General features: G+C 67.8%; 2 protein-coding genes across 2 annotated transcripts; one reads left to right on the plus strand and one right to left on the minus strand.

Moving 5' to 3' along the window:
• Nucleotides 1-4,064, plus strand: H696_01982 (serine/threonine protein kinase; the record flags this gene model as incomplete). The annotated part of the gene is made up of 4 exons (XM_009495882.1): nucleotides 1-226; nucleotides 384-610; nucleotides 703-1,393; nucleotides 1,597-4,064. Exons 1-4 carry the CDS (start codon nucleotides 142-144, stop codon nucleotides 4,062-4,064), a joined length of 3,471 nt encoding a protein of 1,156 aa, XP_009494157.1. The 5' UTR covers nucleotides 1-141.
• Nucleotides 4,065-6,375: 2,311 nt separating this feature from the next.
• On the minus strand, nucleotides 6,376-7,830 carry H696_01983 (hypothetical protein). Its single transcript, XM_009495883.1, has 3 exons — nucleotides 7,672-7,830; nucleotides 6,883-7,294; nucleotides 6,376-6,591 (listed from the first exon to the last, which is right to left on the minus strand). Exons 2-3 carry the CDS (start codon nucleotides 7,280-7,282, stop codon nucleotides 6,446-6,448), a joined length of 546 nt encoding a protein of 181 aa, XP_009494158.1. The 5' UTR covers nucleotides 7,283-7,294; nucleotides 7,672-7,830; the 3' UTR covers nucleotides 6,376-6,445.
• Between the last annotated feature and the right edge of the window lie 4,110 nt (nucleotides 7,831-11,940).

An 11,940-nucleotide genomic window follows, 5' to 3' on the forward strand; every position in this document is an offset into this window, starting at 1 on the left:
ACACCAAGTCTTCTCCATCACCCGCTATTCCGGCTCCCCCCTCCTGTTGCTCCCTCGTTTGCTCTCGCGTCGGGCCCGCGCTCCTTCCTGACGACCGCCCTGGTCTCCGGAGTCGTCCTCTTTCCCGTGCCCCCGCGACCCATGTCCAAGGGAGATTCTCCCCCTGGCCGGGGGCGTGCTCTGCGCCCCCTGCTGCTGGCCGGGCTCCTCGCCCTGGCCTGTCTCGGTGCGCCCCTTCGCCCTCGGTGTGCCCCGGGCGCCGGCCGGCCGGCCCCCTCCGCGCCCGTGCTGACCTCCCCCATGTGCCTCCCTCCGTCGGGGCTTTCCCCCGCCCTGCGTCTCTCCCGCTGGCCCACACCTACTCCGATCCCTGGTGCATGCAGTCCACACCGCCAGGGCTGCCGGGAGCCTGACCGGCCTGACGCCCACAACGCTTCAGCTCCCGATATTGAACGTCAGCGAGGTCAGCACCTTGACTCCTACAACGCCAAAGTACAACCCGGCCGAGATCATCGTGGCCGCCATCCAAAACACCATCAACACGTCAAGCGAGACTTTCCCGGTGCAGACGCGCATCCTCTTTGGCGAGCTTGACACCCAGTCCCTTAATGTGCGATCAGCATCCCCGCCCGGCCCCGCCCCGCCCGGCCACCTCCCTCTTACCATGTCCTCCGTCCCCCCCCCCCCTCCCCTGCCCCGCAGACCAACTACTGCCCGACGGAGATCAACTACTACCACCCCATCCTGCAGTTTGCCACGGCCGAGGCCATCACCGATGCCGACCACATGGTCATGGCACACGGGAATGTCTGCTTCTTCAGCCCCACGACAACCATCAACCTCCCCACCCTCACCTACAATACCCGGCCCAGTTCGACTGAGGCTACCTGCCTTTCACCGACCAGCCTCTACGAGCTGCATCGGCTGAACGTCGGTGCCAGTAGCCAAGTGGATGCCTACTACCCGGGGCAGGGGTTCCTGCCGGTTCTCACTCAGCGCACCAACCTGTCCAAGCCGGTGTCCTTCTTCTTCGAGCTCCTCGGTCGCAGCACCATCCCCTCGCTGGCGGTGGATTCCTACCACCGGTATGGCGCGCCCAAGCCCTTGTTCTTTGCCACCGGCGTCCACTGCCCCGCGAACTCGAGCTGCCAGTTCCCCGGCTCCAGTGCCGCGCAGTGTGTTTGTGCCAATGACTATCGGCCATCCGCCGATCTCAAGCTTTGCGAGCGGATTTCCTGCCCGGCGAAGGAGGCCTTCAACGCCAGCTGGCCACTCACCCTCGGCAATGCCCAGGCCACGGGCACCTGTAATGAGGGCTGGACCGGGCTGCCGACCCTGAAGTGCTCGGCCGACGGTGTCTGGGCCACCTCCCCGAGTGGCACTCCTTGCACACGTGCGTCCACATGTCCCCCGTGTGCCCTCCCTCCTTCCTTCCGCCGGGATCCATTTCCAGTCGTTTCCCTGACACACCATGCTTTCTCTCTCTCTCTCTCTCACACACACACACACACACTTTGCCTCTCTCTCCCCCTCCCCCTCTCCCCCTCTCTCTCACACACACGCACATGTATCTCTCCTTCCTCGAAAATCCTCCAGGCCGTGTCTGTCCGGCTATCTATGAGAACTTCACCCAATTCCCGGCCACCGACTCCCTGGAGGTGGCCAACGGAGTGTGCGACGCGGCGGCCGGCTATGGTGGCACCATCCCCCGTCAGTGCAGGGCCGATGGAACGTGGGGTCCCATTGCCCCGGAGGACTCTTGTGGCCAGGTGGCCTGCTTCGCCGAGACCAGCCCCACCACCGGCATCCGCCACCCACAAACCCTCTTCGGCCAGGTGGCCACGGCCACTTGCCCCGCGGGCTTCGCTCCCGGGCTGGACCAAGTTCGCATCCAGTGCAGCTCATCCACGCGGAAGTTCGAGCTTCCCTACCTCAACGGTGCTGGCACCGCATATCCCTCCAACTCGTCGCCCTGCAAGCTGTCCCCCACCCCGTCGTCGCATTCGCTCTCCTCGCTCACGGCCAGCCACCGGAATTCCAACAGCATCACCCTGCGCTGGGGCCTGACCGTCGATCGGGTTGGCGACAATGTTGCCGTCATGACCGGGGCCTCGACTTCCTCCCTGTTCACGACCATCACCGGTGGCGAGTCGATCATCAGTGACAATTTCCGCATCGTCGGGCTTTCGCCGGTCCGGTCCTACAACTTCCGCGTGAGCATGGTCGACGACCCGGATGACTTTGTGCAGATGCAATTCACCACCACGGTGGCCCCCCCGGGGCCGATCTCCCCGCCGGACTTCCCGACCGCCACCCGGGCACAGATCACCTGGGCCCCGGTCAGCTTCGCCAATGGCTACCGCGTGAGTCTCGCCTCTCGGGGGACCTACGCCGAGCCGGCCTCGGGGGCTGCCCTCTTCGCGGACGATGAGTATGTCCTGGTCAAGGACACCACCGACACCACCATCATCCTGGACAATCTGATCGCCGGGGACTCGTATTCGGTGCGGGTGCAGGCCGGCGCCGGGTCCGACTGGGAGCCCGACGGCTCGGTGGTCAACTTCGTCCAGAACTCCAATGTGGTCATGCCGACCGATCCGCCGACCGGGTCTTCGTCCAGCGGCTCCGGCCCGGTGGGGTCGCTGCCTGGCGACGGGTCGAGCTCCTCCCCGACCGATCCCTCCGGTCCGGGCTCCTCCCCCGGCGGGTCGGACTCTGGGTCTCCCTCCAACTCCGGCATCGGCAGCCATGATCCCGGCTCGTCGTCCATCGGTTCCTCCGGGTCCGATCCCAATCCCACCAAGGGCCGTAGCCTCCTGCCGATTGTCCTGCCAATTGTGCTGGTGCTGCTGCTGCTCGTGGTGGCTTTGGTGATCATTTGGTTCTTCTGGTACCGGCGTCGCCGGGGCGGCAAAAACAAGGCCGACGATGTGGACGCCGGCACCGGCGGCATGCCCCTGAGTCCCATGCACGGGGCCAGCATCCGCTCGGGCGGGTCCGGCTCGGTTGGCGGGTCGATCGGCGGCGGGTCGGCCGGCGGCGGGTCCTTCAATCACCGGTCCATGGCCGGGCGCGTGCGCACCGCCGATGCCACCGTGGTCAACACCCTGATGGATTTGTCGGTGCCCGGCTTCCTGGCACTGGATCTGACCCAGCAAATCCGCCAGGACGAAGTCATCGGCACCGGCGGCCTGGGGACGGTCTACTGTGGCACGGTCCTGGACCGGGCCATTCAGGACCGGTACCATGTCGAGCGGGTGGCCATCAAGTATGTCCATCCGGATGAGAAGATCTCGGAGCAGGAGAATACCCAGCGCTTCCAGCAGGAGGTCAGCATCCTGTGGGCCCTGTCCTTCAATGACTATGTCATCCAGCTGATTGGCTTCTCGGCCTCGCCGCCGGCCATCATCACGCCGCTCTATGACACGGATCTGTACCACCTGCTGCATGGGCACGACGGTGAGGCGGCCATCATCCAGCGCGGGACCACCCTGCCGCTGCTGCCCATCAACCAGGTGGCCTGGCTGGTGTATCGCGTGGCTCGTGGCCTGGCGTCCATCCATGCGGTGGGTGTGGCCCACCGGGACATCAAGAGTGCCAATGTCCTGCTGAACCCCTCGCGCGAGCATGCCGGCTTCTATGACCCGGTCATCTGTGACTTCGGTCTGGCCACCACCAGCGAGGAGGGCGTCAACCGGATGAAGGCCGTCGCCGGGCTGTCGCCTCGGTATGCCTCGCCGGAGACCTTCTCCCACAACCTCCTGTCCACGAACATCACCACTTCCATTTTCGAGGACCAGCAGGCCGACATCTATTCTTTCGGTGTGCTGCTGCACGAAATCTTCACCCGGTCCATCCCGTGGCTGGGCTTCACCAATGATGAGATCCAGTTCGAGGTCCGGTCCGGTAAGCGCCTCCCCGCGGTCGATGTGCTGGACTACAAGTCCCACCCGGCGGCATTGGTCATCAAGCAGCAGATGGACGCCGCGCTGTTGGCCCGCGCGGCCAGCCGGCCCACCATCCAGGACATCATCGTTGCCTTTGCCAGCTTCAGCGAGGTGTGAGCCTCACAACCGGCGCCGGGGGGAGGGGGGGGGGGCGGAGGCGGGCAGGAGGCGCAGCGAGTCTCCCTTGCTCCCGGGGAATCCCCTGTCTCCTCCTTCCTTTTCGCCTCCCCCTGTTTCCTCCTCCCTTTCAGTTTCCTCTGCCCTCGATTTCACCCGGCCTTTCCGCTCAGTTGATGCGATCCCTCCTGGGTGGCCCCCCCCTCCCTCTGCCTTCAGAAATACAAATACCCTCTCCTCCTTGCCCCTCTCCCTTTCTCCCTCTCTCTTCCTGCCTCTGTCTGATGCAACTTATGACTACACGAGGACGATGCGTGGCTTTAATTGAGGCCCAGCTACTGCGACGCTCGGACGTCTGGTCCAGGCTCTCCGGACGCGTTAAACTACACGAAGGGCCCTCTCGCGCCCCTCTGTTCTCATCCTACCATGCCCCCCCCCCCCCCCCCCCCCCCCCCCCCACCCCCCCCCCCCCCGCGGGCGGGGGGGGGGGCGGCGGGGGCGCCCCGCCCCGCGGGGGGGCCCCTTCTCCCCCCCCCCCCCCCCCTGCCCTCCCGGGGGCCCGGGGGACGAGGCGGGGGGGGGTGGGGACACGAGGGGGGGGGGGGGGGGGGGGGGGGGGCGGGGGCGCGTTGCGCGCGGGGGGCGGAGGCGCAGCCCCCTCCCCCCCCCCCCTGGGTGCTTGTATGGGGCATCGTTGTGGCCGGTCCCGGTCGTGGCAGGTGACCGCACGACAAAGCCCCGGGCAGCCACCCTGGCGGGCGACCCCCTTCCAAGTGCGTGACATGGCCTCGCGGTGGCGAGAGCCTGGCATAAGCTGGAGGCTTGCCCTTTCCCCTGTGCCCCTTCCATCTCCCCTGCCTGCACTTGGGTGTGGTGCTCTGCGCCCCGATTGTGATGGTGCTCTGGCGTGGGCGTTTCGCCCGGCGGAGGTGACTGCCCGAAGAGTCGACAATGGGGCAAAAGCGCGCCAGGGGGCATTTAAGATGCAAGCCCCAAATGCCCCGGTCCTTCCTGGAAGGTGTGGCTGCCCCCTGGGCGTTGGTGCTTTTTGGGGGCATGCGATCACCTCAAGAAGGGGGAGGGGGAGGCACGAGGAAGCAGCCCGAGGCGCATCTCACAGTGTGGCATGCAGCGACGACTTTACACGAGGGCATGCTGGATTGCATCTCCCCCCCCCCCCCCTCCCCCAAATGTGACACACACGCGATGCCACCCAGAATCAAACAAAAACACGGTGGAGAGCCGGACACCCCGACACCCCGACACCCCGACACACACACACACACACACACGCGCGCGCGCACGCGCGCGCAAAGCCGGATGTGCTGGCCTGCAAAAACTCGGGTGTTTTTCTCTCTCGAGCCTAATGATTTGGTATTGGGAAATTTACATTTGCTGGTGTATATATAACTTTTCTTTCCCCTAATGATGAATATCGGGCGCAACAGGCGGAGGCGTCCATGTCGGCGAGTAGCAGGCGCGTGTGCATGCGCATGTCTCAACAGTGCGGGGAGGGGGGGGGGAGGAGGGAGGGGCAGGAGGGGGCCCGGAGCCGAGGCAAGGAGCGACGGTAGGGGGCACTCACATGCGGCATAGGCGTTGGAAGTCCTGTGCGCGCCTGTGGGATCGGCGCCACTCGGCGAGCTCTCTGCCTTTCCCCCCCCCCCCCCCCCCCCCGCTCACTCACTCGCGCTCGACCTCTTTTCCTCTCTCTCTCTCTCTGTCTCTCTTTCTCTCTCTCTCCCTCATCCAGGCCCTTGTCCGCTGAGGGGCGAATAGCGGCGCGGAGGAGAGCGAGGGCACACAGCAGATGCGATGCGATGTGTGCGCGCATGTGCTTGTGTGTGTGTGTGTGGGTCCTCGTCCTGATTCTCCACACGAGGCGGAGAGCTTCGGAGGAGGAAACATGCGATTAACCGCATGGACTTTCTTCTTTTTTTCTTTTTTGTGCTTTTTCAGTTTTTGCTCGGCCCTTCACACGGCACGCACGCACGTCGCGCGTTTCCGCACCCAGACCCGGAAGACGGGGCCGGAAGGGCGGGGGAGGAGATGCACGGGCCGCATGCGAGACACACATGGGCTCGGGAGCCGGGCCTGGCACGAGGCCGAGCTTTTTCCCGGCGCATACGGAGGCGCACCACAGGTCGCGCGGGCGCAACACCTCTCACGACGAGCCGATGTGTACCGAGAAGGAGCGAGGCAGGGAGCGGAGGACGAGGAGGAAGAGAAGGAGGCGGCGGTGGCGGCGGGCAGAAGAGAGGCGCCAAGGAAAAGAGGTCACGGCAGGGGCCATCCGCCCGGCCTCGCATGCGCACACGCACACGCACACGCACAAAGTGCCGTGTGGCACACTCCCCGCGGGTGCCCTCTCTCTCTCTCTCTCAGTTGAAGACACACTCGCAGCAGTTGGTCACCTGGTTGCTGCCGGGGTTGGCGCAACGGCCGCCGGAAGTGCCGACCACCTGGCTCTTGCACCACTCAGTGCAGTTCTGGATGTTGGTCCCGGTGAGGCAGTCCTTGCACCCGGCTGGAGAGGGCGCGCGCGCGCGCGCACACATACACACACACACGGAGGGCACCCACGGAGCCGGGGAAGCCCCGCGAGGGGAGAGGGGAAGGGCGGATGTTTTCGGTCAGGCGCGCTCGGCCAACATGGGGCATAGTGCCCTTCGCAGGAGCGGCGGGCCCCCACAATTAAGCAGCCTGGTGTGTGCATATGCCCGTGCGTGCTTCGTGTGCAGCAAGTATGGACCAGAGAGGGCCGGGCGCGGGGGCGCGGGGGCGCGGGGGCGCGGGCAGGAGGCCCAGTGGAACGTACACTTCTCGAAGCAGTTGGTCAGGCAGTCGGCGCCGATCTGGTCGACGTCGCGGGCGAAGTAGTGCAGCTCGAAGCGCGGCTCATCCGGGCACCCGGCGCGGCAGGTCTTCCGGTTCTGGCTGTCATACTCGATGGTGCCGAGATCCTTGCAGCAGAAGGGGGTGCCATGGTGGGCAATGCCGTGGCCGGCACCGACGGTGATGCCGGACTGGCGGCTGCCGCTGTCGATCAGGCAGGACTTACGGTTGACCACGAAGTTGGGCATGCTGGCGCGGGCGCTGAGACCCACACCGTCGTAGACGGTCCGGGTGTTGGACTGGACGAGGCCGATGTCGGCGGTGGCCAGCGAGATGAGGCTGGCCACCAGGACGACGAGGGTGAGGGACATCTTCTTGAACATGGTTACGGGGGTCTGTGTGTGTGTGCGCGTGCGTGTGTGTGTGTGTGTGTGTGTGTGTGTGTGTACGAGTGTGTTCCGTGAGAAAGGAGCCGGAGTGGGGGGGGGGAGAGGAGGTGAGAAAAGCCGAGAAGGTATGGGAAAGGAGCGGGGGGGGGGGGGGGGGGGTAAGTCACAGAGGGGCCATAGCGCGGGGAGAAAAAATAGGACGCTTCGTTGTTTGCTCGCCGGAGGCAGGCCACCCAGCGAGAGAGAGAGAGAGAGAGAGAGAGAGAGAAAGAGAGAGGGTGGGGCAGAATCGTCGCGGGCACACGCAGACACGACCATGACGCTCAGCCTGCTGAGGGACATGGCCTGTCTCTCGGCGACGCGGGATCGCCACGGCAACGCACGATTGGGGGGCGTCCGGAGGGATGGATGAGACCGAAAGAGGAGGAGACGGAATGGGCGAAGGCAGGAGACGCGCGAGGAGGCAGGGGGGACGAATGCGAAAGTGCAGCTGCGGAGGGAGAAGAGAGGAGGCAAAGCAGTTCCAGGACCACGAAGAGAGCAGCCGGAGGATGTTCCCAATCAGAGAACTGGAGCGTGCGGGCAGCCCTCTTTAATGTCTCTCCCGTGGCTGCCCCGGCCGCTCCCTCCCCCGGCCGCGCGCCCCGCCTCGTCTGCTGGGCTGCTGGCCGCGGCCAGGGCACAAGGAGACGCCACTGCCCCCCCCCCCCCCCCCCCCCCCCCCCCCCCCCCCCCCCCCCCCCCCCCCCCCCCCCCCCCCCCCCCCCCCCCCCCCCCCCCCCCCCCGCCCCCCCCCCCCCCCCCCCCTCCGGCCCGGCCCCCGCCACTTCGGGCCGGCCGTGCGGCACACTTTGACACGCCGTGCCTTGCCCCCTGGGTCCGACTCCATTGGGGCTTACTGATCAGAGCCGGGAACCGCGGGCGGTTTGGCCGAGGATGGCGGTTCGGTCCAGGAAGACCACGAGCTGGTCCGGTTCGGTACGCCCCTGCTGGCGGGTGGGACCCAACTCCAAGGGGGTAGCGGTGTGGTGGCCCGGGTGGCGAACGACTGGCCCCGGGCGCCGGAGTCAGTCCGCCGCAGGCCCAGCACAGTGCTCCCCGGGGCCGGTGTGCATGCGTTCCCCCCCCCCCCCCCCCCCCCAGCCGCCCGCCCCCCGTGCCCCCGGGGCCTATACCTGAGGAACATCCTTCCAGGGCCAGAGGCAGGGGGGGGGGGGGGAGGGCGGGGAACGTGCTCGCCGCATCGCTCCCCCTCCCGCCGCGCGCCTACCCCCGGGGGCGTGGGGAAACGCACGCTCGGGCGAGCTGGCCACGATGAACCGAAACCGCCCAGGCAGGCCGGTTTTGGCCCGCGAAAAACAAGCCCCAGCCAGTGCCCGGGCTCTTCCGGCGAGCGGCCTAGCTGAGGGCGGCCGGCGCGGTGGAGGTCCCCCGCCCCTCGTATGTGCCTGGGCATCCCAGTGGCCCTGGCCAGCTCCTGGGCGCCTGCCCCTCCACGAGCACGCCCCCATCGAGAAAGAGAGGGCCAAGGAGTGGGCGTGTTTGCGAGTCGGGATAGATGCCATCCACCGAGCCACCATACGCGCCTAGTCTCTGTTCGCATGACCGTCCTTCCAGGGACCACATAGGTCGCGTTGTTATGGACACTTCGGGGGCCCCGGCGCGCGGGGTGGCGCGGTCGGCCACCGCGCGCGCCGGATGCAGATCGTGACAAGTAGAATGATGTGTTTCGGTGGCGTCCAAACAATGGACCCGCAGGGTCCCCCCCCCCTGTCTTGCCCTTCGCCGGGGCGGCCACCTCTGGCAACATGCCGAAACCCTGGCCCAGTGCAGCGGGCAGGATAGACCAGGCCGTACAAATACTCTCTCTCACACACACACATACACATCCGCAGGGCACGCATGTGCCGGGATTGCTTGCTCGCCACGCGCGCGCCTCATCATGCGCATACGGCGCATGCAAACGCCCGCAGCGCGACGCCCATGCAAAAAAAAAGAAGGGAAAACACGCCGCACCAGCGGGCATATTAATATCTCATCTAGGCCGGCACGATCGCGCCCGGTGATGCCAAGGCGACCGTCGGGGGCCAGTCTATTGCGTAAGCCCCGGCATATGGCCCATGCACCGAGAGGGGCGCTTGGCCGCCCCCGCCCGCCGCTTCCCCTCGCTGCACCGCGCCCGAGACCCGGTCCGCCGCGGGGCGCGAACTGGCCCAATGCCCCGGCGGCGTGTATGGCCGTGTGCATGTGTGTGTGTGTGTGTGTGTGTGTGTGTGTGTGCGTGCGTGTGTGTGCGTGTGTGTGCGTGTGTATGTGCCCCGAACCGATCAGGCATGCCGCGGCTGATTGTGGGTGATTTCCTGGAGGCACAAACAGACCACGCTTGGCGCTATGCCCCCTCCCCCCCTTCAACCCTAAGGTTCTCCCCCCCCCCCCCCCCCCCCCCCCCCCCCCCCCCCCCCCCCCCCCCCCCCCCCCCCCCAGAGTCCCCCCCCCCCCCCCCCCCCCCCCCTCCGCCCCTTTTCTGGGCCACCTCCCAAGTAAAGCGTGCCCACAGAGCAGGAGGGAGGCCGCGAGGCGGGGGGACGCCTGGGCGACCGCGCTGCGCCCGAAAGCCACGGAGGCCTGGAGCCCCTGCCCCTCGACCGGGGCGCCGGGCATCAAACGCCGGGGGCGGTCGGAGCATTCCTCGTACCGGAAGCGACCGGCCAGCCGCTCGGCCAGACCCCTTCCACGGCCCCCCCTCACCGCCGCCTCGAGCACGCTAGGCAACGGCAGGAGCGCCGAGGCCCGGCAGGATCCGGGGGGATGACGCCGGTGCCGGAGTCGGCCCGCCCAGCTCCCCCAGGGGCTGGCCCCACACATGCACGGCCGTGAGGGGGAGGCGGGAGGCGGGAGGCTGCCCCACAGCCCCGGGAGTGGGGGCGAGCCTGGGACGAGGTGCCGCCAAAGTGACACCAAGGGAGGCAGGACAAGGGCGGGCAGGATGCCCGCGCGCCTCGCGTGGCAGGACGGGCCCATGCTGGAGACCCCGCTATCGCGCAGGCAAGGGACCCGCGGACACGGCGCTGTCGAGCAGCCCGCCGGGAAATTAACACCACCGCGGCCACCGGAGGGGCTGGCCGACAAACATCGCAGCGCACGAGGAGCATGGCAGGGCGGTGTTGGTGGAGATTTCGCACACCGCACTCGCCAGACTGGGGCAGAAGGGGGTGGGGGAGGGCCGAGTGCTGCAACATTGCCCGGAAGGACGAGGCCCCGCCGCCATTGACGGCCAGCGCCCTTGCTGGCGCGCCCCGGAGGTGCGGCCAAAAATCGAGGCACCCCGGAAATGACCCGTCGTGCGCGCCCGGCAAACGCACGCCAATATTACCCTGGCGCCGACGCCACATCGAGGAGAGCAAGGGCGGCGGCCGCCGTGCCTCCGGGTCGACGACACCGTCGACCGGCCCCGTGGTTCTCCCGCCGCCCCCCCCATCCCCCCTGTGGACGACTCGCCGAGGCTAAATCATTGGCGGACGACCGCCATGCACACTGACGGAGGATTGCACCCGAGCCTGCGCGAACCCCACGTGGGGGTCGCATTGCGTGCACGCCTGCCCGAGGGCAGACGGGTGGGCATATTGCATGGGCGCTCTTGCCAAGCGCCTGCCCCCGCGCCGGTCGCAGCCACTCCACTCGAGCACCGCTGCCATGCTCCAACGCCGGCCCCGGTGGCCGAGGGCCGACGCACAGGAGCAAAGGGGGCCTGGACGTGGGAGGCCCGGCCCTGGCGCATGACGCATTGCGTCTGAGCCCCACGCTGCGAGCCCCCCGCCCCCTCGTCCGACGCTGCGCTGGCCCGGCCCTCTGCCGCCCCCCCCCCTCCCGAACGCCACAGGCCCCTGGAGCTGTCCAGCACAGACGCCATCCGGGCCCGGGGTAACTGTCCGAGGGGCGCGGTTCGCTCATGGGGCGCAGTCGAAGGGCAAGGCGCCAGTCAAGCAGCCCGCGGCGTCTGCGCTACTCGGAAGCAGGGCGAGCAGCGCCGCCGGCCAGTCGCCCCAACGATGGCAGATGCGGGCCTCTGCGCCCGCGGCACTGTTAATAGGCCCTGTCCTTCGGCTCGAAGAGGGCCGGGGAAGGGGCCACTCCCCCGACGTTCCCCCTGCCTTTAACCCGGCCTGCCGCCCAAACTGCCCCCTCGGCCGCGTAGCCGCCGGGCTTTCGGTCGGAAGGCAGACCGGGCCCAGCATGCCCCCGGTGTCGGGTCCCCGGTGCCCGCGGTAAGTACCGGCCACGGACATGTCGCTGCGCCAACTGGCCTCGTGCCCTTTCGTACCCTGGGGCGGGCTGCCGCTTGTCGCACCGAATCCGGAAGCCGCGCATGCATGCCAAGGAGCCGCCACCCAGGCGGGGCATCTCCACCGCCGCCGAGACTTGGGTGTTGCGGCGAGCCTCCCCCCCCCCCTACCCCACGGCGTGTGGAGCATTGCCATCAAGGCAGAGCATCTTTCAGACCCCTTTCCAACCCCTCCCCCGCCTCGCATCGCCGCGTGGGCGCTCAAGGGCAATACACGCTTGTACGCGCACCCGAACACACACGCACAGCAGCCCGGCCCGGCGCCCCGGAGCCCGCCTAACGCGTCCCCACGCGACCGAGGGGGGGGGGG

The sequence above is a fragment of the Fonticula alba genome (genome assembly GCF_000388065.1).
Source record: "Fonticula alba strain ATCC 38817 unplaced genomic scaffold supercont2.3, whole genome shotgun sequence".
In the NCBI taxonomy this organism is placed as follows: Eukaryota; order Rotosphaerida; family Fonticulaceae; genus Fonticula; species Fonticula alba.